The 24,708-nt window shown below is 40.0% G+C and overlaps 1 protein-coding gene across 1 annotated transcript in view; it reads left to right on the forward strand.

Moving 5' to 3' along the window:
* The window catches only part of SPHKAP (SPHK1 interactor, AKAP domain containing), a 56,982-nt gene that overhangs the window by 15,541 nt on the left and 16,733 nt on the right, over window positions 1–24,708 (forward strand). The window contains exons 3-5 of the mRNA XM_075031807.1: window positions 16,891–16,950; window positions 21,287–21,421; window positions 24,400–24,655. Coding sequence (XP_074887908.1) covers window positions 16,891–16,950; window positions 21,287–21,421; window positions 24,400–24,655 — 451 coding nt within the window. The remainder of the gene's footprint in view (window positions 1–16,890; window positions 16,951–21,286; window positions 21,422–24,399; window positions 24,656–24,708) is intronic.

A 24,708-nucleotide genomic window follows, 5' to 3' on the forward strand; every position in this document is an offset into this window, starting at 1 on the left:
TCATTAATGCAGTCCAGCCACTAAAATAGGGATAGTCTCTAAAATATCAAGACACATAAATCAACCAAGTCATTTGAGATAGGCACCTTCTGAAGAGTAATTGGGACTAAATTTCAGGTATGTTACTGCTAAAAATGCTGGAGGGAGAACAGTATAAGACATCCTTCTGACAACATACAACATGTACCTAAAATAGAGTTGTGGCTGGGCTGGGGAGACACAGGAAAGTCATGTCAGGACCTTATTTAGATGAACTTGAGTGACTCACAGAAGATAGTATATACTAGGTTGTCTGCTTTTGGAAATGCTCCATCAGGGCTTGCAAGAAGAGCAGTTGGAAACCTCATCTGCATGTTAGATAGCAGTTGTGCAGTTCACGGGAAAGATTTTTACATAGAAACTGGAAGTAGTAATGTGGGGTTTGTGGCAGTCCTAATGAAAATACAGAGCAAGAAGGGGAAAAATACTTTCTCCACTCACAGCTAGAGAGGGAAACTGTTACTCTCTAATCATGCGAAGGACTGTACAACAGAAGGAAGGCCCACACTTGGCTTCAAGTTGGTGTTTCCTCAACCTGCCCTGCATCCTGTTGAAGTTCTAGGCAGAGAAAGTGTCAGTAGACTGCCATGGTCCTACTTTGACAAGGGTGGATTTTTTGATGGTTTGCAGTAGCCTGATTGCACTTTGGTGAGGTCAGGAAGGTTACCACTGTATAGCTGAGGGATACCTGTCATGAAGCCTTTTGAGTTATTTAGACTACAGTGCAGAAGGTGTGCCTGAGCTTCTTCATACTCTGGGGTTATCACTCGTAAATTCTCCCACCTGTGTAATACTGCTGCCTCACATTTGTGTACATCCTTTTGCAAGCAGCTACGTGGCATATCTAGTACTTACAAACTAGTATTTTTATTTCCACATCTCACAGCTGGTTCCTCTGCCAGAATCATTTTGGCAAGCGTGGAAATTAATGCGAGACAAACATTGCATCCAAATGTTAATGGATAATTAGCTCTGTCTTCCAGAAGATGCTTTTTTATTCTGAGTCACTGTCAGGCTATTTCAAACACCTCATATAAGACATATTCCAATTCAAAATCCTCTTTAACCATTTAAATATAACGGATCAAATTCTACCATGTGTGGAGGAGAGAGCTACATCTCTTATACCATTCCCAGTCTCCTATCTAGCAAAAAGTTGAGCTATATATATTAGTTATAACTGTTAATGACTCCAAAAAGAAGTTACGAGAGCCAATGGCAGGGAAAATAAGTCACTAAGATTTAGTCAGTGGGGCAAAGGAAACTGTAATCTAAAACTAAATAATTGCAACATAAAAGCAACAACTGGTAATTTTCAGTTTCCTTATTTCTTATGAAATATCTCGAATCTCCACAAAAAAAGTGATGTCAATCCTTATAACACATCCTTCTTCAGTAGGCATTTATCTCTATGCTCAGGGGAGGGAAATACTTGGAAATTACCCGATTACATTCTTCCATCCCATGACAGCACACCAATTCAATAGTAAGGCAGGAACCAAAATCCTGCCTGCTTCCCAAAGTTACTCGGAGGCTATTAGGAGCTAATAGCCTCCAAAGTTATTAGGAGGCTAAATAATAGTAATGGCAAAAAAAAAAGGGGGGAGGGGGCGGTGGTGTGGGTGGAGAACACTGTAGAATATTACCTGACACTCAACAAATTTCAGCTAGCAGTTAGTGAACAGTTGGGATCTCTCTCTCCCTCAAAAATCGTAGGAAAGTGTCTTTTCCCTTACATGCTTTATAACGTAGGTGTCACAAGCCTCACTGCTCTGCACGAAGGCATTTTAAAGAAGCACGGTATAAAACCAGAAGGAAGCTGAATGAAGATCACACGTTAGGCATAATGAAACTGTACACACAAGAAAGCCACACACGCACACTCCTACTTCAGATGATCCTAATTTCCTCTTCATTAGGGTGTGTGTGACTGCATAGTTATATCTTTAAATAGCTGAGAAATTTGTGAGTGGGCCTGAGTGAGTGCAGAGACCGTCTGCCCCCCAGGCAGCTTGTCTAATTGCCTCTGTTCCAGTTCAGTCTGCTGCTGGCTGCAGCAGTAGAGCTGTTAAGTAAAATGAGCAGTTGCTTATTACACAGATAAACACACATGCCCAGTGACACTGTGAGAACTTTAAGAAAGTACTAAGCTTGGAAATTCTTCTGTGTAGCTTTGTGCTCTTAGCATTCAGAGCATGAAATCTAACTTCCACCGTAAGTTGCACCTAACTGCAGTCGAATGTTTTGCCATAGGTGTTTTCTTCTCCAGAACTCAGGACCTTGTATAGACGAAGTGTAAGTTCATGTGCCCTCTGAACTGAAAGATCCTCTACAGCTGTCCATACAACATCCATTTTACCATCATAGTGTTAGCATACAGCTTTTTTTTTCCTAGCTACACTAAGAAAAAGTTACCAGGGGTAAGCAAAAGCAAGGATAGGAGTTTCTGTTTTCTAGAGATATTTACCTTCTCAAAGTATCAGCATAAGTAAGAAAACAATCAGGAACCACTCTACATAGTGTTACTGAAATTACCTAAAACACCACTCCTGATAATATTGCAGGAAACTGGCTCAGGCTGAGGTTTCTAGCTCCTTTTCCAAAAAGATCCAATCCAATCCTCAATTGGATGCCAGAAATTTCTCATCTCTTTGCTTGTCTGCAAAGAAACTGGGAGCTACAAAAGCTGTGACTTTAATCATCACTGTAGGAGCTTCCAGGCCCCTTTCTGTAATATGAGCCCAATGTAGGGATGATGCCGCATAAAGCATGTCAGGGAGCCTCACAGTCCCATTTGCACCACTGCTTTGGACCTACAGGTTTAAGAAGGCCATGAAGAAAGCAGATGTTGCCTTGGTAGAAACTTGTCTAGGGGAAGAAGATAGTTCAGACCAGAAAATCTTTTTAATTTCCCGCTTCGTCATTTCAGATATGAGAAGTTGAAAGCTAGGAGATTCTTGCTTTAAGGGGTTTGTTCTAAACCCATTAAAAGTGTTGTTCAGATATTTTTTCTCCAACCACATATACAAATAAATATGTGGAATGAACAACTCTTTTTTTTAAGCTGCAGAGCTTAAAAATGGTAATGATAAAGCTAATAATCCAACTGACTCATGGACAGAAAAGATCTTTATTTCTGTCTGCTGCTGTTTAACTTGGTAGAAAAACATCCATGATTTCAGCAGCTGTGTGGTCTGGCTCTGGGAACACAGAGCTTGCAAGAATGGGTGAGTGTGCGGAAGTACAGGTACTTCTGCCTAATCTCTGCATGGGATTAGGGATGGTTTCGATAATTCTGATGCAGTAGCCACCTCCTCCAGATTCCAGCAGAAGTTTAACTGAGATATTCCATGCTCTTTTTAACTGATGGTGTGCAAATGTGGGTAGCATCATATTTTTCTAAGTAATTTTTCTAAGCATTTGGGAAGAATCAGTATCAAATCCATCAAAATGAGGTTTCCCAGTTAAAATCACTTTATGTATTATGAACAGTTTAAAGAATTTCCCAGCTTGCTTCTTAAACAGTGTATTTGGGTAAGATAAGTCCTTCCAGATATGCACCTCTCCACCCACCCCCCTAAAGGTGCTTAAAGAACTCTGTGAGAGGAAATTATTTACCTTCACTCTCTCATGCTGGATTCTGGAAATAGATCAGTATTTAATAGATAAATCAATAGATCAGACTTCAACTGGGGCAAGACCTAAATCTGTCAAAACCTACATGTATTAGGCAAAACATTGTCCCAAAGCAGCTGTGGATTTGTGTGCATAAAAATAGTTTGACAAAGTACTTGAATTAGATTCAAATTAGTTTGATTAAATATTTTTTAAGAACCAAGAGAATACCTAGGATTACAGCCTCAGTAAAGAAGCATAATTATGGTTTCTGGTTGCCTGTTTACCAACAGAAATAATTTCAGGCTCAACTGAGAGCAATGAAAGAGCAAATTCAAGTTGAGGGGAGAGCAAATAAAGGAGAATTGGGGAAAAGGGAAATTTCAAAGTTCAGTTAAGGCTTTCTTTCTAATTATGCAGTGGCATTTAGGGGTTTGAGAGCATATATTTAAGATGTCAAATTAACTGACTTGAAGAATCTTTTTAATGGGACTGAACAACAGATTCTGCAAGCATGGTAGGCATGGTGATTCATGATTTCATTTTCAAAAAATTTGTGAGATCCGAGATGGTGGTATCATAGAAGACACTTTTTTTTTTTTAATGGATGCTAACACAAAGCAGTTCTCTAAAAATAGGCAGAGAAAAAAGGGAGGGCAGCACCAAAGTAAACCCCTACTTATGCAAAAGCAGGCAGACCTACAGGCCCACTCCTTTTAGGGACACATTTGGCAACGGAGCGTCCCCTGATGGCTCCGAGAGGCTTAAATAGAAAGACAGAGGAGTCCGGTGTCTTGACAGAGCCATGTCAAATAACCTCCCACAGCAACAGGCTCCATCAGCAGAAGTTGAGCATTGGGCTTCAGCTTTTTTCAAGCCAAATTTTAAGCCCTTATGGTCTGTGGGAGGCAGGTGAGAAGAACAAAGAAGGCTGGAGGGTGGGTAGCTTTGATAAGGAGACAGACTGTGTCTCCACCAGTGCTGACAGTGGGAGAAGGAGGAACTGGTGCTTCTGCCCCACCAGTGTTCCTCTTGTGACTCCTCTGCAGTTTGCAGGATCTGGTGTCTGATGTGCTTGACATGCTACACAAAGCTACCATTCTGCATGCTAGAGATTAGATCTTCATTTCCAATCAAGACATACCTTACGAGTACATGTGGCTCAAGGCCTCCATGTGACAATCTGTAGTCACCTCCAAACTTGCTGGATCATATCTATCTAATTTGACAATAGGCCAGAGGTCCCGGAGGTAAAACTTCCTACAGGTTTCACGAACAGATTAAACTGGGAGATTGTATAGTGCACCAGCTAAGCATGAACTCAAACCTTGCTTATACAACAGCGAAATGAGACAAAGCCACACCTTCAGAAACACTCTACTGACGGGAAAGTGGCAATCAGATCTTACACCTCGAGGTGCTGAAAAGTTAACGTAGAAATGTTAATACATAGGTAAGCAGGCTTTTCTAATCCCAACGCTCACGTAGCCAATCAGAAAATTAACTGTTTTCCAGACCACTTCGTAAGCACAAGAACATGTAATATTTCTTCTTTTTCAAGTAGTCTTGCTGCTTCAGAGCTCTACCTGTTTATAACCTAACAGCTGGAGCGGAGCTGCCCTGGAATTTGTAAAGCACGCGTGAGCAGAGAGATGCTATGCAAGTCTCCTTCAGCAGAAACAGAGGTCAGTCCCTAAAGGTTTAGTTTAAAATGACTGAAGCTGTTGGCAACCATATGTTATCTTTCTTATAGAACTTTAGTCAAAAATGATGAAAAGAGAGATTGGTGAGCCACAGCAGGAGCAAAGCCCACAGTGAAAGACTGAGCCGGTGAAGTTGGGCAACTAGCCTTTTGTTTGAAGCATACTGCTAAGAGGGAACACAAAGCAGAGGGCATCGCTGCTGTTCTGGGCTGCTCCTCGACTCTGACAAGCCTGGCAGTGACATTTTTGTTTTTTCTTCTTTCATATTCCTGTTTTGCTGGCAGTTAGTGTCTTATCTTTATTGGCCTTTGTGTAACCGAACTAATGTAGGTTAGTAGATTTGAGGCTGTATTTAGAGTCTACGAGTTGCTGAATTTAGAGGCTATGCCTTATGTTGTGAACTCAATGTTTAGAACAGGGTATGTTTTCTTCTGAATTGCAGTGGAAACCACTAGCTAGTTGCTAAGAGGTTTTTTTGTGTGGAAAAGGTCTCTAAAGAACAAACTGGTTCAGTCACAGAATAAGTGGATTTTTTTTGTTTGTACTTTAACTTAATCTAGACATTTCTACAGGGTGACTCTGTTAGACATTGACAATAAAGTGCATGGAGCTAAGACGACTGTCATCAAACCATATCCATTATAAAGCTGTAACTTCTGTTGTTTGTAACATTGGTCAGCTGTAGCTGGATCTTTTGTGTGCTGAATGCAAATGCTGTTAAGGGAAGGATGAAACATTCCTTTTCAGAAGGGAAAAAACATGGTGGTATTGGTTTAAAAATTTAATCTTCTGATCCAGGAAGCAAGAAGAGGCACTGAGACCAGGATGGGTTTGGTGGGGGGAAGGAAGAGTTTAGGGCATTATCCTGATCAGTTAGATTTTACAAACCTGATTTTTAGTCTTAATGTGTATATTGATACATATTTATCATACAGCTGAGCTCAGTCAAAACCCATCATCAGACCTGCATGTGTCCTTCCTTAGTTCCCACCTCACTTTCTCAAAAGCAGAGAGAACTTACAGAATGGTGTGCTTTTACTGCAGAAGGATCTCACTAACCAGTGGAGCAAAGGGGCCTGTTTTTAATCTAGAGACAATAGTTTCTGATCCACTGGATCCAGTCCTGAAACCCTTTCCATAGAAGACTTTGAGTAGAGATTTATCAGGAGACATGTTTCAGGAGGTGTGACAACCATGAAGCTGCTGATTTTGTCTGCTGCCCTGCAAAGTACCACCTCCCCATTTCTTCTTCCCCCACTGTAATCCAGAAAGAAAGCACCTAAGCCCAGGAGACAGCAATACATCGCAGACCTGCCCCCCTGCATGAAAGACAGTGTGAAAATGAGAAATATGGTCTAAACTATTATGCATACTAACACTATACTACAAAAGGGGGAAAAACACCTATATTGGGTATCACAATAAAGTGATAAGCATTACTGAGTAGTTGAGGCAAGTAAGAAAAAACTAGCTCAATTTAAAAAAAAAAAACACAAATACACTTTTCCAGACATTGCTGCTCTACCTTCTGAGCTAACAGCTTATATCTAATTGTATAAAGCGCATTTTGCTCTTTCTATCCAGCTGATAGATATACTTAAGCTTTGGTAATACCTGCTCATTCATACACCCCAGAAACCTGGAGCAGGCGGAACTTGAGTCTGATCATTTTCTCTCATAGTCACTGCTATGGAATATTTTCAATTGACGTCTTTCTTCAGCAAAATAATTTTCATTTTTAAATTAGGCTTAGCAGCATTTACTTCCTCATCTTTCTCAAGTACTGAAAATGCCTGTAGAGCACCATAGAACTGTATGACATGCACAGATGAGCAGAATGGATTTAAGTACTTATAACTTTTTAATCTTCTTTTTTTACTTCTACATGACATACAGATGTCTTCAGGAAAAATATTTTATAGCAGTTTAGAGCAACATTGTACCAAATGAGACTATCTAGGTTTGTTAAAAAAATAGTAGGCAAATACTCAACTGCCCCAGAAATCTGAACATTCAATTTAGTAATGCACCATCAATGTTTTCTTCACCATATATCCAACATCATAATAATTCCCTGCTTCAGTTGCTTCTAAGATTTAAGAATGCATCTGTTTGGCTTTGTAGGCTACAGGCAGTTACATTTCTTGGCTTACCAAGACTGGCCTGGGCAGAGACTGCCAAGACAATCGGAATTTAGGGCTGCAGGGAGTCAGTCTTTCACCTCGGTTTCATTGTTAAATACCTCATTTTTCCAAGCCATTAAGTATTTTCTATTTTTTGGTGCAGTTATTTAGCAGAGTCTGGCCTATAGTTAACCACAACAGTTAAAACTTCCTAGCATTTTGACAACTGAAAGTTTCAACAATTTCTATGAAATCTTTTCCCTGGAAGTGTCTAAAATTTGGAAGTACTGTTTTATAAAGTTCTATCTTTGTCTTTCTGGAGCTACCTTGTCACTGACATATTGTTCCAGACTCTGCTGATATTTGGGGAGCAGGCATCGGCCTGCCCTGCTAAGCAGGAGATCAAAGGATGCAGGAAAACGGGAAGGAGCAGGACTGGCTTCTGTGCAACCCACAAAATGGTCTCAGGTTCATGCTTATTATTTTGCTTAGGAACAAATCCTCCTTGAAAATAACATCCCCTGCAATAGTTTGATGGAACCATAATTTTTCCATACCAACAATCTTCAACTACAGGAAATGGAAAAGGAAAAGATTAACTTGAACAAAGCTAAAAGATGGTATCAATTACAGTTTATTGCTTTATATTTATCATTGTTTTATTTGGACTGGCCTTGAAATCAGATTTCTCAGCTTTGTTAACTGTCACAATTATAGTATCTAATCCTCTGAGATTCTACTTGACATTTAAATGGTACAGAAAGAAAGAAAATAAATAAGTGTAAGACCTAGCAAAAAAGTAATTTAAGATGACTAATGCAGGCACATAAAGTTTTACAGAAATTTATTTTAATTTTGTAGTCCTGCATGAGCAGTAATACTTTCTATTCATTCTGCAGCAAGAACTACTGTTGAACCCAGTCTGTAAACTGAAATGGTGAGAGAGAAACATAAACCTTTTAATGGTAATGAGAGACATGCAAAGGGTAGAAATATTAGGCTGGATATTGCTTTTGGCCTTCATGGGTGCAGAGTCATTTCTGTGAAGTTTTACATCCAACATGTGCATATTCATTGGGGCAGTCACTGAGTCATTGATAACAAGATTCCCATCAAACACAATGAATTTGCCCAAGACCTCAAATTTCTGAAGCTGCTGTGTAGGGAGACTTCTAGTCTCCAAAGCCTGAGTCACAGTGAAAACCTGATAGCAGCTCTTCAGCACATGAATGAGAATTATATTGTACAAATTGTACTCAGAGGTGCAGATATTGGCCTCAGATGTCAATTATGAAAGTTTTCTTTTAGTAAATAATTGTGGTGAAATGATCAAAGCCACAAGCTTCCCCAAAAAATCACACAAGCAGCCTCCTTTTACACAAGTCCTACCAAACCTAGGTGCTAAAAAAATTCCTAGGATCTCCAAAATTAGGAGGTAGTTTGTTTAATTATTAAAGGGTAATCTCATGTGACATTTTAGAACATTTATTTTCAAATCATCATTTTACAGCTATTTTGTCTTTCTTAAAAAAAAAAGTACTTGAAACTATTGGGATTACAAGACTCAAGAAGCTGCAAGTTTAAAGAACAGAGAGATCAATAATTAGGGGTCCTTATAGACAGGCTATATATATATATACACACACATATATATATCACAAGAAGTGGAAGAGTTTTTATTTAGCCTTCACATTAGCATAAATAATTCAAGTGAAAATAAATGCAGGGTTCTTTTGGGGAGCTTTGCAGATCAGCATTTTGATAACCATCAAAACAAATGATCTTGTCATACAGACAGCAAAAACAGATGGCTGCATTACTAGAATCTGCTGGAAAAGGCATTTTATGCCATCTTAATATAAGTCAAAAATATGTGAATGTTACTGGTCATTTTCAAAGAGACAAAGCTTACAGAAAATTTCTGGACAGAATATGGCACATAGACACTCCTTTGATATTTTCTGTGGGTTACAGTTTGCTTTGTCTCAGATGCATGGAATAAACCAATATTTTTCCCTAGGGCTTTTGCTCACTTCAGCTCCTAAGGAAACACAACACACAGCTATATGTTCTATGAAATAGACACTTACCATTCCAGTGAGGGATGCCTTGGAGTAGCTGTATTCGGGTATTGTGCTGTGGGGAAATTATGGTGATCTAAACTATCTTTCTAAAGCCAGGAGACTTTGACTTTGGTCTAATAAAAGTTTAAAGCTACTGTATTGTTTTTCTACTTTTGCACAGAGTAAATTAGGATGAGAATATGGCTCAGAATCCAAAACTGCCATCCCATCACAGAGTTACTGCTGAGAGAAGAAATGAATGAGGTCAGACACTCCATTAAATCCTTAAAGACAACTGTCATAGCAATCGTGGTTGCTGTAAAATTTCACAACCCTCTTCACATACTATCTTCACAGTTCTACATTTTAAAAAAGGGATAATGTGTTCAGTGGCATAATAGCATATAAGAAACAATACACATGCTGAGAACAAACAATACCTGCCTAAAATATAGAGGGGAAACAACGTGGGAAAAACCACCAAGCCTTTAATTTCTCAAAGGATAATGTTAAATAATCAGTATATGACTGCATTAATGTAAGATGCATGTTACTCACACCGAGCACAAGGAGCAAGGGAAGATACAAACAAGCACAGTCAGATACGTATTAATTTAAAAGTCACGTTGTGAGAGTTTCATACCTGCATCACCCAAACCAGGACAGAGAGGAGACAGCCGACTGCCCTGACATACAGCTACCTTCCTGCTCCCACCACTGGACTCCTGTCAGCAACAGATGCTAACATCTAAAGTGAACAAAATAACTACTGAGTGTCATTGGGGAAAGCTTAAAGTGCAAGGAACGGCACAGTTTGAACTTGCCTTTCCTGCTGTGGAGATACAGTCACTGCTTCAGTTCTTTGCCCTTGAGGACTGCATTCTCATCAGTGCTTCAGCTGGTTTTATATATAAAACAACTATCAGGCTTGGGCTCAGCAGTCACTCAGCCTTCCTAGGCCACACCACTGTATCCTGCACATCCACTGGCTTAGGCATTTAAACTGTGTTTTTCCTTTGCACCCAGGAACTGCCTGCTCAGAATTATCATCTCCTGCTATCTCTCCTGGGGCTAATTATCTTTTTCACTTCTGTTCGTAGGAAATTAAACATGAGTTTTATGGACAGATTGCAGTGCAGTCCCAAACCAGTTATTTCCTCTAACTCTCTCCTGGGCTGTCTGAATTGGCACCTTGCATATCTAAGTAGACTTGGTGTTGTGACAGAAGACAGGAGAGAGGATGGAGAAAGCAGAGCAGCACAGACCTAGGACGTAAAGACCCTATAAGTTCAGCTTCCAGACAGGATTTACATGCTGATATACCAACCAGGAGGGCACAGAACACGGTGAGTTCTGCACAATTACCCTGCAAATCCAAATACATACAGAGATGTTTAGCCTATGCTGAGGTACATGACACCTAGGCCAAAGCTGATGAGGATCAACTGTATGGATACAGTGGCAGAGTGACAGGCATGAAGTGGTTTGTGCCACCTGAATGTTGTCCTGCCACCATTTTGGCATTTTGATACTGTCTTTAACTGCATAGTCGTAATCAACCACATGACGTAGATTAGGATGAAGAAACCATGTTTAAGAGTGTCCTTTAGGTTACAAAGTCATAAACTCAAGTGTTAGAAAATGGCAGATACACAGTTCTCTGCTTCTTCATAATTCTGCACCTTTTTGCAGTCTTCCTGTTCATTGAATCAGGCGGAGATCCTGCGTTGCATAAAGGTGGGCATACGAGGTAGAATTAAGGTTGCACAAGCTGTCTGTATATAGTTTTAATTTTCAAGTCCTGTCTCTTGTTTTGTCCTGGTTTCAGCTGTGATAGAATTCATTTCCTTCTTAGTAGATGGTACAGTGTGTTTTGGATTTAATGTGAGAATCACGCTGATAACACACTGATGTTCTAGTTGTTGCTAAGTAGCACTTATCCTAAATTAAGGATTTTTCAGTTTCCCATGCTCTGCCAGCGAGCAGGTATACCAGAAGCTGGGAGGGATCATGGGCAGGACAGCTGACCTGAACCAGCCGAAGGGATATTCCATACCATAGAACGTCATGCTCAGTATATAAACCGGGGGGAGTTGGCTGGGAGGCACAGATGGCTGCTCAGGCATCTGTCAGTGGATGGTGAGCAATTGCATTGTGCATCACTTGTCTTGGTATTTTGTTCTGAGTTTTTGGGGGTTTGTTGTTTTAATTATATTCCTTTTCATTACAATTATTATTACTATTATATTCTAATATTGTTGTTAGTATTACATTTTATTTTACTTTAGTTATTAAATCGTTCTTATCTCAATCCACAAGTTTTACCTTTTTTTCCGATTCTCCTGCCATTCCCACTGGGGCGGGGGGGAGTGAGCAAGCGGCTGTGTGGTTGTTGGCTGGGCTTAAACCAAGACAGGTTTAAATTCCTTTCTTTTAAAATAGATATTGAAATTTATTTGGGAGAATGATATAGAATGTATATGTATTTGGATTGGGGGGACACACACCACCTCTTGCAGCCCTTTAAACAAGTGTTAATCACAGTTCTTTACAGCGCAGAACACAAGACTATGGCTCTCACTTCACTTACCAGAGTAACTGTATCAGTTAGGTGCAAGGGACAGCTATTATCCCAGTGAGAGGGAAGAATATAGTGGATTTTCAGTTCAACCTCTTCCCTAAGAAGAAGGTGGAAGAACTCACGCTTCATGGGGGAAAAGGGACCAAGCACCTCAAAGCTGTTTCTCTTCTCAAAAGCTGCTAGCAGCTCTTAGCAGCACTGTGCAAGAAGCTACTATTATCGCGGCAGGATAAGCTCAGCCTTCAAACATCTCTGCCGAGTTAGTATTGTGACAGAGAAGAAGATTGGAAGACAAACAGATTTTCTTCTTAATTAAAAAAAAGATATTAGTTTAATAAAAGCCCACAAGCTAGGGCTTGTTTTAGTCTCACCAAAAGCTGTAAGATATTTCATAGGACAAAGAAAAAGCCTTTCCTCACTGTCAGGTATTGATACAGACAATAGAAGGAGGCATTAGCACTTCCTAAAACAAACAGAAAAAAAGTAGTTTGGCAGTCTTTTATCTGGGGAAAAAAGTACAGAACTGAAATAGACTTCACCGTAGAACAGACACTTAAGAAAAATACACAGTTTTTTTAAAAAAATTACTGTTGTTAGTATTATACCTCTGAGACATTGTTTCTTTTTACCATCAGTGTGCTTTTTTTTTATCTAGGGAATATTAAAATGGTAGTAGTACCAACCTTGGTTAATACAAGCTGAAATGAAAGCAATAAGGAAAATACAGACGATAATATATTTCTTTGCCTGTCATTCAGCTGTTTGCCAGCATCACTACTCTGGAAAAAAAGTGAAATTGCTTTACCCTTCCAAAGTGAGAGAACAGTGTTACACTTTTAATGATTCCCTGAGGCTGTCTGTCAATAAGTAAATATATTGTGTGTATAGTACCTTATATCCTTAAGTGCTTTATAAACAAATTTTTTTTCTTAACATGTAGTTCTTTTAAGAAGTAATAGTCTTAATTTGCAGACAGTGGACACTGAGGCATCTGCATAGTTTCTACACCAACACAAGAGTAGATTTCAGGACTTGAAATTGTTGATATAGAGAATTTACTACATACACCTCTTACCAGTCAGAGATTATAATGCAAAATAGGGAAGGGGGAAAAAAAAAAAGTTTCTCTATTTGCTGTTTATATGGTCCTGGAAAGTAAAGGCTTCTTCAGGATCAAAGCTCAGAAATTTAGTGATGATAATCTCCCTGGTACTGTCCTAGTAGAAAAGCTTAGAGACTTTTATGAAGAGGAGGCCTGGGAGTCAGACCCCAATTTGTGTTATTCATGTACAAGGATCTGCATAGGGGTTGCTATTTACAATGTGATTGTGTATCAAATGGTCTCTGGATATGTAGCATACTGCTTTCTGCCAGTATTGAGACTCTAGATTTGAGTGCAGTGGTACATGTTCACCAAAAGAAAAGCGTTGTTCTCACTTCAGCAAACAGGATTTCTACACTGGAACCAAAAGTAGGTATTAGCATCTAACAGGGAAGTTGTGGGTGACTATCTCACTATGTAAAGCCAGAATTTGGGTGGTGGGGTTTTTTTCCTTTTTGTATTATGTAACACCATTTAATTTTTGTTCGTTTCTCCCCTCAAAATAGATATTTCCTTAGCCAGAATAAAAAGCACTATCTTGATGTTTCTGCATGATTTCCAGACAGTAGCTCAGTATGAGTGGAGAGCAGACACATTTTGGAAGTGAAAAGATGTTTGTGGGAAGACAAGGATGTGAGGTGTAAAGGAGAAGCGTATGGGAAAAGATAGACATTCAAAGATACTATTATTAGGACAAGGTTAAGTTCTAGTTAAACTAAGCTAAAATACATTAACTTGCATCTGATCCAAAGGAAAAAAAGTCAGAATTAAATTGAGGTTGACAAATGCTGACTTAATCTTGGCTCTTTCTTCATAATCTATGCAATATTTTCTTCCTACAGATTATGAATTATTCTGTAGTGTTGTTTTGCCTTGTTTTGATGGAGGAGTCTCTGGTAGTTACTAGAAGTTCATCAAGCAACACAAGCTAGTGAGAGCTTAAATTTTGTATTACGTAAGCAGAAAACAGTGAGAGATTTTTCAGATGGATCTTTTTCTCTTTGAGCACCTCTAGTGAAGTATCTCCAAGAAAAATATCCTCACAGTGAACTTCCTAGAAGGTAGCAGTAGTGCAGAGCCTGCCAGGATGGAGCTGTAGAGTTAATTTATGATTACAGCAGTCACGTAGTCCCACCTCCTGCTCAAAGCAGGGCTAATCTCAAAGCACAGAGCAGAACAGAAAAAGTAAATGAGTTCTTCAGTGTCTTTCACCAGTGCAAAACTATTTTTGTTTAAAAATTGCCTATAATTAAAACTGCAAAATCCACAGAACAGGAAGATGCTAAGAGACCGCATCGTGTCAACGGAATTTGACAAGTGTATTTAGAAACTGGATTCAGTACTGCCGTAGGTTTTATAATATAAGTTCATTTTAAGTTCTGAAGAAAAAAAAAAAGATGAAAGATAATATCACTTTAAATAATAGATATTCCTGCTTACACTGTTATTTCTTCTACTGAGGCATTAGCAAGTTGTATACCATCCACACCACATGAAACAGAGGTGATCATTTTTTTTGGCTGCTTGAAAAGGACATACCTTTAGGATGGTAGTTGGTGTCTCTGGTAGGAGTGCTAGTGTAGAATACAGCAGACATGTACCATTGTGCCAGCATGTAGGTAGCAAATGACAAAACAAGGTTTACCAGAGTGTCGAGTGTTTGGCTGGAATGTATGTGCAGACACGACTGCTCCTACGCAGCTTTTTCAGAAAGCTTTCACACTGAATGGCAGTACAGAACTAGACCTTACCACTCTGGCATGGGGGCTTGGAAACAAAGCTCCTAAGTAATAGCCCTACCTTCAGGATGGTAGCGAACATGCTTGAGAGGACTAGAAACTGGACCCATACCTTCCAGCACTCCTACCGTGGTTGCCAAATTAACGGTCGTCTAAGAAAACGCACCTCCATGCACCTGCGGACTCATAACCGCATATCACGGCGGGCATTGGACAGGTGCACATGCGAATCAAGAGTGTAATTTTCTAATGCTCTGTAATAGCTACCCATTTCTGATATGTAAAATGCCTACATATAAAATCCCAGTGGAAAGGAAGACAATTTTTTTCCTGTATAATTAACTGTAACATGTTTAGGACATTACATAACTACCACATTATGTTGCTAGAGGGTATTTTAAATACTTTATAGCTTAGAAATTTTTATAACTATTTCTTAAAAGTTAGCCAGCCATAAAATGCAGATGACAGTGGCATAGTCTGATTGTTGACATTTTCAGAGAAATATTATTCCTAAAACTGTAAAAATGTTGGAAAATACATTTTTAAGTTCATCTAGAGACGCCATTAAACTATTTAAAAAGGCAAAAAGCTTTCTTTTTCAGTGAGGTTTTTTTGGTTTACAATGGGAGGTCTGGCTGGATCTTTCCATCTGCTGTGCTGGCTGTTACTGCAGATGGTCCTGATCTGTACATATGGTATGTACATATATAAACTGAAATCGGTGTTATCTTGGGGTAAAAGCAGGCACACAACAGGAGCTTGGAAGCCTAACACAAGAATATTGCTGAAGGGGATAATTTAGAAATTTTATTTTTCTAGGGGAAATTTACATAGAATTAGGGAAAGAAGTACTTAGTGTTTGCTGGAAAAGAAAAAGAAAAGAAAAAAAAAAAGAAATCACTCACCTTTTAGAAGGTAAATTCTGGATCTGCAATTTGTTTGGCATCAGATGTTGGCTTCAGCTCAGCCCTGAATCTGTGCCAGGTTTTGGTTTAAATCATGACAACACCAAACTCTCAAACTTCTAAAAGGTTACCTCCAGTGCTCAGAAGTAGGACAGTCAGCCTAGCTTTGGAGTCCCAACTTCTAACTCAGAAATAAAGCTGGAGAAGAGATTTTCTGTTTTCTGAAAATTAGAAAATGGCCTTCCAGTCATGTAAAAAAATGAAAGTGTCAGAAATGAAATGGTCCTCAGACCTGAAGTTTCTGTTTAAGTCAATCTCACTACCATTAAATGGTTTCTGAAACTCATGATGATCAAAGAAGGAGCAAAAGACCTCGTTAAAAGTAGTACTTGCCAGTGAATCACATGTAAACTTGCTAAATAGTAAGCTGTTCTGCCACCTATTGCAATGCCAGTTAGCACTGCTGAAAACCTCTCCTTGCATATCGGCTCATGAATCAGTTAAAAAAAAATTATTTCCATAAAGTCTTAAACTTCTACTTAGGAAGTTTGGACAGTTAGGAAAAACACTACCATATTTATGTGATGTGGAGAAAACTCTAAAAGCAACTCGCAATTGCACTTATGAAACATTTAGCAACAAGTGCCTGAAAAGAAGAAATCATTGGAAAAGCAAGACTTGAAGAGTTTATCTGATATATAATCAAATGCATTTTTAACATTTCCTCTGTCTTTTCTAATATCCTCGGTATTACAGTTTATTGGCAACATTAGCTCATTCACCAGACAAGCTAATTGTCAGAGCAGATAAAGTCATGACTTTTGATCCTTTTTTTCTTCTTTCTTAATATCTACTCTGGTATTCTCTTCACTAACTTTTCAACCTTTCTTGTACTAGGGAAAGGCTTCACATATTCAGCTGCAAGGCTAGAAAAGGAACATATATTGACTTTAAAAGGATTGCTGCCATTCTAACATGACTTTATAAGCTACTGTTTCTTTTTCTCTCTTATTACAGGTTTGTTTTGTGAATTTAGATGCAAACAGAGATGACTGCAGCGATGAGCAAGTGAAACAGGTAACAGTCTGGGTCTTAATAACATGCACCGGGAATCTGAAATTATCTCAACATCAGGCCATATTTTATAGCTTTTCTTATTCTCAGCCCAGAAATATCTAACGGATTGTTGCAGCCTGTGAATTCACAGCAGTTATCATGTGATTGAACCTCTTGTTCAGCTTTGGTTTTATCAGAGAAGTGAACATGGGTATGTCATACATTCAATTTTTTAATTTGACATAATACTACAAAAAAACAATTTCTGATATCTCTCTCTTCTACTGCCAAAACCCCTTTGAGAATCTTCTACTCATTTTGGTCTTGTTCAGCTGACCGGTCTTAGTCAGACTCCAGATACTTTGATTATGTGGTCTTCGGGAAGGTTCTAGATAAAACAGAACTAAAAGGTATGTTTTACCATTTAACTGAGAGTTTGGAGGGTAGAAAAATGGGATTTAAAAAAAAAAAAAGAGAGAAAAAAGCTTGGTTATTTTACAAACACTAAGACAACCTACATCATGATATACTATTTAGAATGCATACCATTTGAAAAAAAACCTCAAATCTGAGAAAGTCAGATTTTGAAGATATGGCCTGGTGTCAGTTTTGAGTTTACATCTTCCTTTATCAGTTCATTTTCATCATCCTGGCTTGGTGCCCACGATCGACACGCAATACAGCAGCAATATGTGGTAAGGGAACCACATCTAGGATCTCCTGACAGTATGCAGGGAGTTCCTCAGTAAAGCAGTACAGTTAGTTTGCTGAAACCACTTTTAGCTCATGGGAGGGAAAGCAATGCTGGGACCTTGTTGCCTCCTACAAGTCATTCATTAGCAGGCACTGCTTTTCTATGCTGTTTTCTGCATCCTGGATCTGTGAAAATTCATATCTCAAAAATAAATACGGTTTCTTGCAGCAAAACGATTTTTCTGTTGGATCAGCAGGTTAACTGTGCAGAACAGCTCGAGAGGTTTAACTTTACTGAACCCACAGAATGACTGGTTGTTTTCTAATAAGCAATGGTTTTATTGTTGTTTACAATGTTTATTTAGGAACAAAAGGTGCAGCAAGTCATAAGGAAACACCAAAAGCTTCTCTCTCGATCTTAGAACTAGGTATCTGTAAAAGCCAACTTAAACTGGCTTCATGCAGCTATCCTTTACAGTGCCTGGAGATGAGATTACTCCCTCACAAGCACAAATCACCTTTCAAAGCAGCTGCATGATTTTTACCTATCAGCCCTACCGCAGCGGTGCGTTCACCGCCTGTGCGCTTCGCAGAGCCCTAAGCTCTTCCTTCGCAGCAGAGCCCGGTCGGCTCCCCAAAGTGCTGCACCCCGACATGCCCACAGCTGGCACTCCCCACCCGGCGCGTGGGGGCGACTGGTAACAGAGAGACCGCAATACCTGGCTGCATTTTAGAAAGGTAGTTTCTGGTGCAGAGTCAACACATTTATTAGCCGTGACTGGAAAATGATTCTTTTCTTTTAGTTTTCAGTGTACATGCTAAAAATTCACTCCTAGCACAGGTACTGTGTATTCTTCTCTAAGAGGAAACACCCTCATCACAATTTTTGTGTACAATATGCAGTTTGTGTTATATAATATGCAGTTTGTGTAAATTAGCTTTGAGCAGGGTGGATTTTTTATATAACACTGATGTGGTGGAAGCATTTCATAGAAGAATTTTAAAGACGCTAGCATAGCTGTTATTTATATGAAATATATAACTATTTACTAATAGGTACTGTTAAGGATTTTGCATTACCCATTTAACCTTGGAATGGGTTAAATTGGGTTTTTTTGGTGTAAAATAATCATCTTTCCAGACTTTTCCTTTTTTATTCTGAACAAAAGGTAAGGAACCAAAGTAAAAGATATACAAAAAGCCATGGTTTCCTAGCCAAGAGATCTGATAAAATGCGGCAATTTAGGCAGTAGAAGAATAGAGATACAGAGAAATGTGTGTGATAACAGAAAGGCTATAATTTGAAAAAAGAAAGGGATGAGAATTTTTTTTGTACTATACTGAAATGTCAAACCGAATTGAAGCACTGAATTTAGTTATGTCAAATACAAATACTTAGCCTCATCTGAAGATCAATCTACTGAAAAGTGAATTGTTCCCCAAAACTGAATTAGATTTGCTAAGCCAGAAAGTTTTATTTTACCTAATTTACTCTGAGGAAAAATAACAGTACTGTGAGCTTATGATGAAAAGGAAAAAGTGAAGTATCATTGAATTGCATAATAACTGAAGCATACAGCTGGGTGCCCGAGATCTGCATTCCCTTAATGGCTTTGCTGTTTGATAGGCTGCGTTAGTGCATAAAATGGAGGTGGTATTTACTTCCTCTGCAAGGAGTCATCCTTGATTCCCTGTTCATAAAGGAAGCACACTGAGATCCCTGGCAGAAAAGAACTGCAAGCGCTCTTAGAGTAGGTGTTGGCCTTTTGGTCTGGCCTTTGTACACAAAGGAGCACAGATGTCTCCTGCACACACTGGGGACTCCTAGCAGTGTTGTGATACAAATCTGTGTTATGTAGCATCATTCATGTTGTGACTATTACCACTTTTGGCTCTAGCAAATACGTAACAGGTAGAAAAAGACTGTATCATTTCAAATGTGTGATGGGTTGACTCTGGCTGGACGCCAGGTGCCCACCAAAGCCGTTCTATCACTCCCCCATCCTCAGCTGGACAGGGGAGAGAAAAATATAACAAAAACTTGCGGGTCGAGATAAGGACAGGAGAGATCATTCACTAATTACCGTCACGGGCAAAACAGACTCAGCTTAGGGAAAATTAACTCAATTTATTACAAATCAGCCAGAGTAAGGTAATGAGAAACAAAACGAAATCTCAGAACACCTTCCCACCACCCCTCCCTTCTTCCCTGGCACAACTTCACTCCCAGATTTCTCCACCAAACCCCCCCAGCGGCACAAGGGGGACAGGGATGGGGTTTACGGTCATCACACGTTATTTTCTGCCACTTCACCTCCTCAGGGTGAGGGCTGATCACGCTCTTCCCCCGCTCCAGCGTGGGGTCCCACCCACGGGAGACAGTCCTCCACGAACTTCTCCAACGTGGGCCATTCCCACGGGCTGCAGCTCTTCACGAACTGCTCCAGCATGGGTCCTTTCCACGGTGTGCAGTCCTTCAGGAGCAGACTGCTCCAGCGCGGGTCCCCCACGGGGTCACAAGTCCTGCCAGAAAACCTGCTCCACGGGCTCCTCTCTCCGCAGATCCGCAGGTCCTGCCAGGAACCTGCTCCAGCGCAGGGTTCCCACGGGGTCACGGCCTCCTTCGGGAACCCACCGGCTCCGGCGTGGGGTCCTCCACGGGCTGCAGGTGGATATCTGCTCCACCGTGGACCTCCCTGGGCTGCAGGGGGACAGCCTGCCTCACCAGGGTCTTCACCACGGGCTGCAGGGGAATCTCTGCTCCAGCGCCTGGAGCATCTCCTCCCCCTCCTTCTTCACTGACCTTGGTGTCCGCAGGCTTGTTTCTCTTACATGTTCTCACTCCTCTCTCCAGCGGCTGTTTCTCACTCTCCCAACTTTTTTCCTTCTTAAAAATGTTATCACAGAGGCATTACCACTATCACTGATTGGCTCGGCCTTGGCCGGCGGCGGGTCCGTCTCAGAGCCGACTGGTATGGGCTCGCTCTCTCTCGAACACAGGGGAAGCTTCCAGCAGCTTCTTACAGAAGCCACCCCTGTAACCCCCCTCGCTACCAAAACCTTGCCACATAAAACCAATACAAAATGAAAGCTCTTGAAGGTCTCCAGTGGAACAGCAAAGAAATGCATATTTCATCTGTGTATTAAATGCTCCTGTTATTCCAGGTTTAGCATTGCATCAATTTGATCAGCAATTTCCAGCTAACTTTCCCTTTGGTTTCTTGCTTGTCATATGCCTGGAGGAAAACTGGAAGATTTGCCCTGTTCTCATTACCATACTCACAGAATCTTTTCTGTTTTAGACAATAACAGACACAGTGTTCTCAGTCTCTCAGGAACTCACTCGTGATAGGAAGGACAAGCATTTAGATGCACAAATACAATCAAGCCGTTTAGCACATGACAAAGTAAGGGATGACAGATTGTCCTGCTGGACAGTTGTCCAGAATTTCATGCTGTCACCGTTGTCTTGCCTGATAGCTCAAAAGAAAGAGTGTGCATTTTAACGCTGCCAGTTTTATTTTTAATCCACTCAAAGTAGTAAGTTCAAGTAAGCTTTCTAAAGGGACACCTATAAGTGGTATTTCATTTTGATATTTATGAATATAACTGTGCAACTCAGACTTCATTTCGTGAGAGCAAAAATCTATCTTTCATACTACAGAGGTTGATCAGCGTCTCTCCAAATCTCCCCAAACTCATCAGTTCGATGAACGTACAGCCACCAAAGGAAAATGAAATAGTCCTGCTGAGTGGATTAGCATCAGGAAACCTTCAGGCTGATTATGAAGTTCCCCAGGTAGGAATCAAACTCATCTTTAAGATCACATCACACCTGTGAAGGATAGAATTTGGAAAATGGAAGAAAGGAAGCTGAAAGCAAAGACCTTGCACCAGTTTAAGAGATGGGTGGGAGTTTGCCAACATAAAAAAATAAATCTAACAAAAGCCTGTTAAGTGTGCTTGGCGGTGGGGGAGTGACACAGATAGGAGAGAGATTCTGCTATTCCCTCTAGATCCTGTGGATGTCTGGGTTGCAGCTGATAATGCTTTAAGCCATATTAGCGGCTGATCCTTCAGGGAAGGCAGGCATTGGTGGCAGAGATGATTCATAAGCCCAGATTTCAAGAGTAGCAGGAGTCAGAAGGGTGGCACAGAGGGGGGAAAGGAACGATGTAACACTTTTTCTGTGCACATAGCTAGATTGGGCCACAGATCCTACAGACTCCCTTTCAAGTGAAGTCTTGCTACCTCCCACTTTTGTTCCCAGTCCATCTTCTCCCATGCATGCACCTCAGAAAAGAGCTGACGATAGGACTTGAAGATCCTAGAGGCTACTGTAAACCTGAATGTGACGATGGAAAATACCAAGCTACATTAACCATATCAGAGCTGATACCTCATTTAGCTTCTGTCAACTTAAAAAGTAATTAATGCATTAATTAAAACTTAACATTTGAAGAAGCCAAAAGCAAAGTTCTCATGCTAACTCCTTTACTCCCATTATTGCCAATGAAATGTTCCCCATCTGTGATCTGGAGGCCAAGAATTCCTCTTAATGACACCACATAGAGAAAGGAAGCAAACAGTAACATTTGCTTAAAGGCATTTTAATACACAAGTTCCAGAAGCTTAACTCCTTATCGTAATAAAAGTCTTTTTCCTCCTTTCCATTTTTATCATTCATTATGCCTGTTCATGTCTGTGTAAAGAAAAAGAATGAAAAATACTGAAGTATTTTTCGGCCTGATTCTGATCTCATTTGGCCAAGCATGAACTGGGAACAGCTTCATTAAAACTGCAGAGTTATCTTGGACTACAAAACTATCTCAGCAAACTTAAAACATGAGCAGGTATCTTGTTTTATCTGCTGCAGAAAAAGAAAACAGAAAACTTTTTTTCACTGAAATTAACTTGTGTACAAAAGTCTTCATGTAGCAGGCCCTGGAACAGCTGTATTGCAAAGATCATTGAATTTTGTGTTATACCAATACACTGATCTTTAAAGAGAGAAATTGCCTGGTTATTGATCTTTCTTGCCACTTGTGACTAATGGCTGAATTTAGAAAGATTTAAAAAAAAAAATAAGAGCACAAGCCCACGGTGAGAGCAGTGGAGCTCCAAACCCCACCTCCCTGGGGGGAAGCTGCTGCAATAGATACAAGGTTGTTCTGATGCCTGAATAAGATGACTCAAGTACCCAAGTCATCCCCATCTCTGAAAGAGTGCAGCCATTGAGAATGGCAGCCTTCTCGGTGAGAGTGCAGGCAAGAGACAAATGAGAACTAACCTAAATTTCCACCCCGTAAGATGAGTAAAGCTTTGCATTGAGGCTGGGTGACATTTATTGGCCAGATAAGCACATGCTATGTTCATCCTTACATTTGTTTGGCTTTCCAGAGAATTTAATTTGTAAGGAGACTCGCATAGTTTTCATACAAGGATTTTTATTCTGCCCCCTCAGCCCTTTTCACAAGTACAACCCTGCAAACTGTGGACTGGAGAAACAGCAGGGGAATGTTCAATCTAAGGCTGCATCTGTTTTTAATAACATTTTTCACAATATAGTATATGCTCAAGTCTGATTCAGCAACAATTTCTTAGCAGCTAGTTAAAAAAAAAAATCTGTATTTTCTTTTTTACTTTTAAACACATTAATTTATCTGGTTTTCTCTTCAAATACATTTTTTAGGTGGAAAGGAAGAGCAGGCTAATAAAACATGCTATTCCAACATAATAGTCATCCCACTCCCTTTATTACTAGATATTTGCTTTGAATTCACACTCAAAGACAAAAGATCTAGGATGGTGTTACATTATGCTAGATACTGTGCAAATGCACAGAGGGTCCAGGGCATCTTTTGCACAGCTTAAAATCTACCTCCTCGATCCAGAGCTGGTTCCACTCAAGCTGGCTCCTTCCTGGGGTCTGAAGTTAAAGCACAAGATCACAAGCTGCAAAAGCTTGGCTTTGCTTCAGAGTACATCCACACCGCAAACTTAGTCCCGTGCAGAGATATCAACTTAGCTTTGTGGTTGTATAAATATCCAACAGTTTTAATATCAATAAAATGAGGATAACAAGGGTTCCTTCCTCTCAGTTTCTGTCCAACTTTCAACTTAATTGTACAGCTTCTTTGGGTGAGACAGTTTTATATAAAGGCTCAGCACAGTACACAGTGGAGCCTGGTCTGAAATAATGGGGCTTTGGGCAAATAAGGAATGAGAGGAAGAAGAGCAAAGAAACAAAATAAAACACTGTTTTAAAACAGTCTGTAGGAACATCTGAAGGTGACATGCTCTTAATTTCACCAGCCACTATTTACAGGACTGCCTTTGAACAAGTGTTGCAACAGAAATTATCCCGAAAAGGAATTCATGCCCACAAACGATTCCCTCGAGAGGCAGGTAATACTGGCTGGTATGAGACCATTAATAACATTATGTCAGATGGCTAACTCTGACATGGCTAAAAGCAAGTAAGTCTCTGTCATTAAAACAAGAAGTTGATTGAAAACAAACCACTTGGTAATTTCAGCACAATAAAGATGCCCCTGTGGTACAGCTGGGTTCTCTACTAAAACTCCTGTATAACGAAAGTTGTCAGTCCAAGCAGTCTTATTTTGGCATATATGTAACTGCACGCTGCATTACAAACATCTAAATGACAAATTGTATTGCCTTTTTGCAACAACATGCCCAAGATATTTATAGAGAGGGAAGATTAAAATAAGTTTTCTTTTTTAATTAAGTAACTGAGATTCTTTTCCCCTCTAGTGTCCTTGGCTGGCAGATGTCTGCTTGGTTCAATGTGCAAGGGGGGACAGGAAAAACAGCGCAAGCTGCATCATTTTTGAAATAAACAAGTTTCTGATTGGACTTGAGCTCGTTCAGGAAAGGCAGCTGCAGATAGAAGCGCATGTCTTAAAGCCTGAGGATGACACAAACTGCTCAGTGTCTTCAATAGAAGAAGATTTCCTCACAGCATCTGAGCACCTTGAGGATGACAACGAGGGTGATGAATATAAATCTGGTAAAAGCAATGGGACTGAGCATAATACTGCTGTTGTTCATACTGCAAAACAG

Source organism: Buteo buteo, chromosome 7, assembly GCF_964188355.1.
Source record: "Buteo buteo chromosome 7, bButBut1.hap1.1, whole genome shotgun sequence".
In the NCBI taxonomy this organism is placed as follows: domain Eukaryota; kingdom Metazoa; phylum Chordata; class Aves; order Accipitriformes; family Accipitridae; genus Buteo; species Buteo buteo.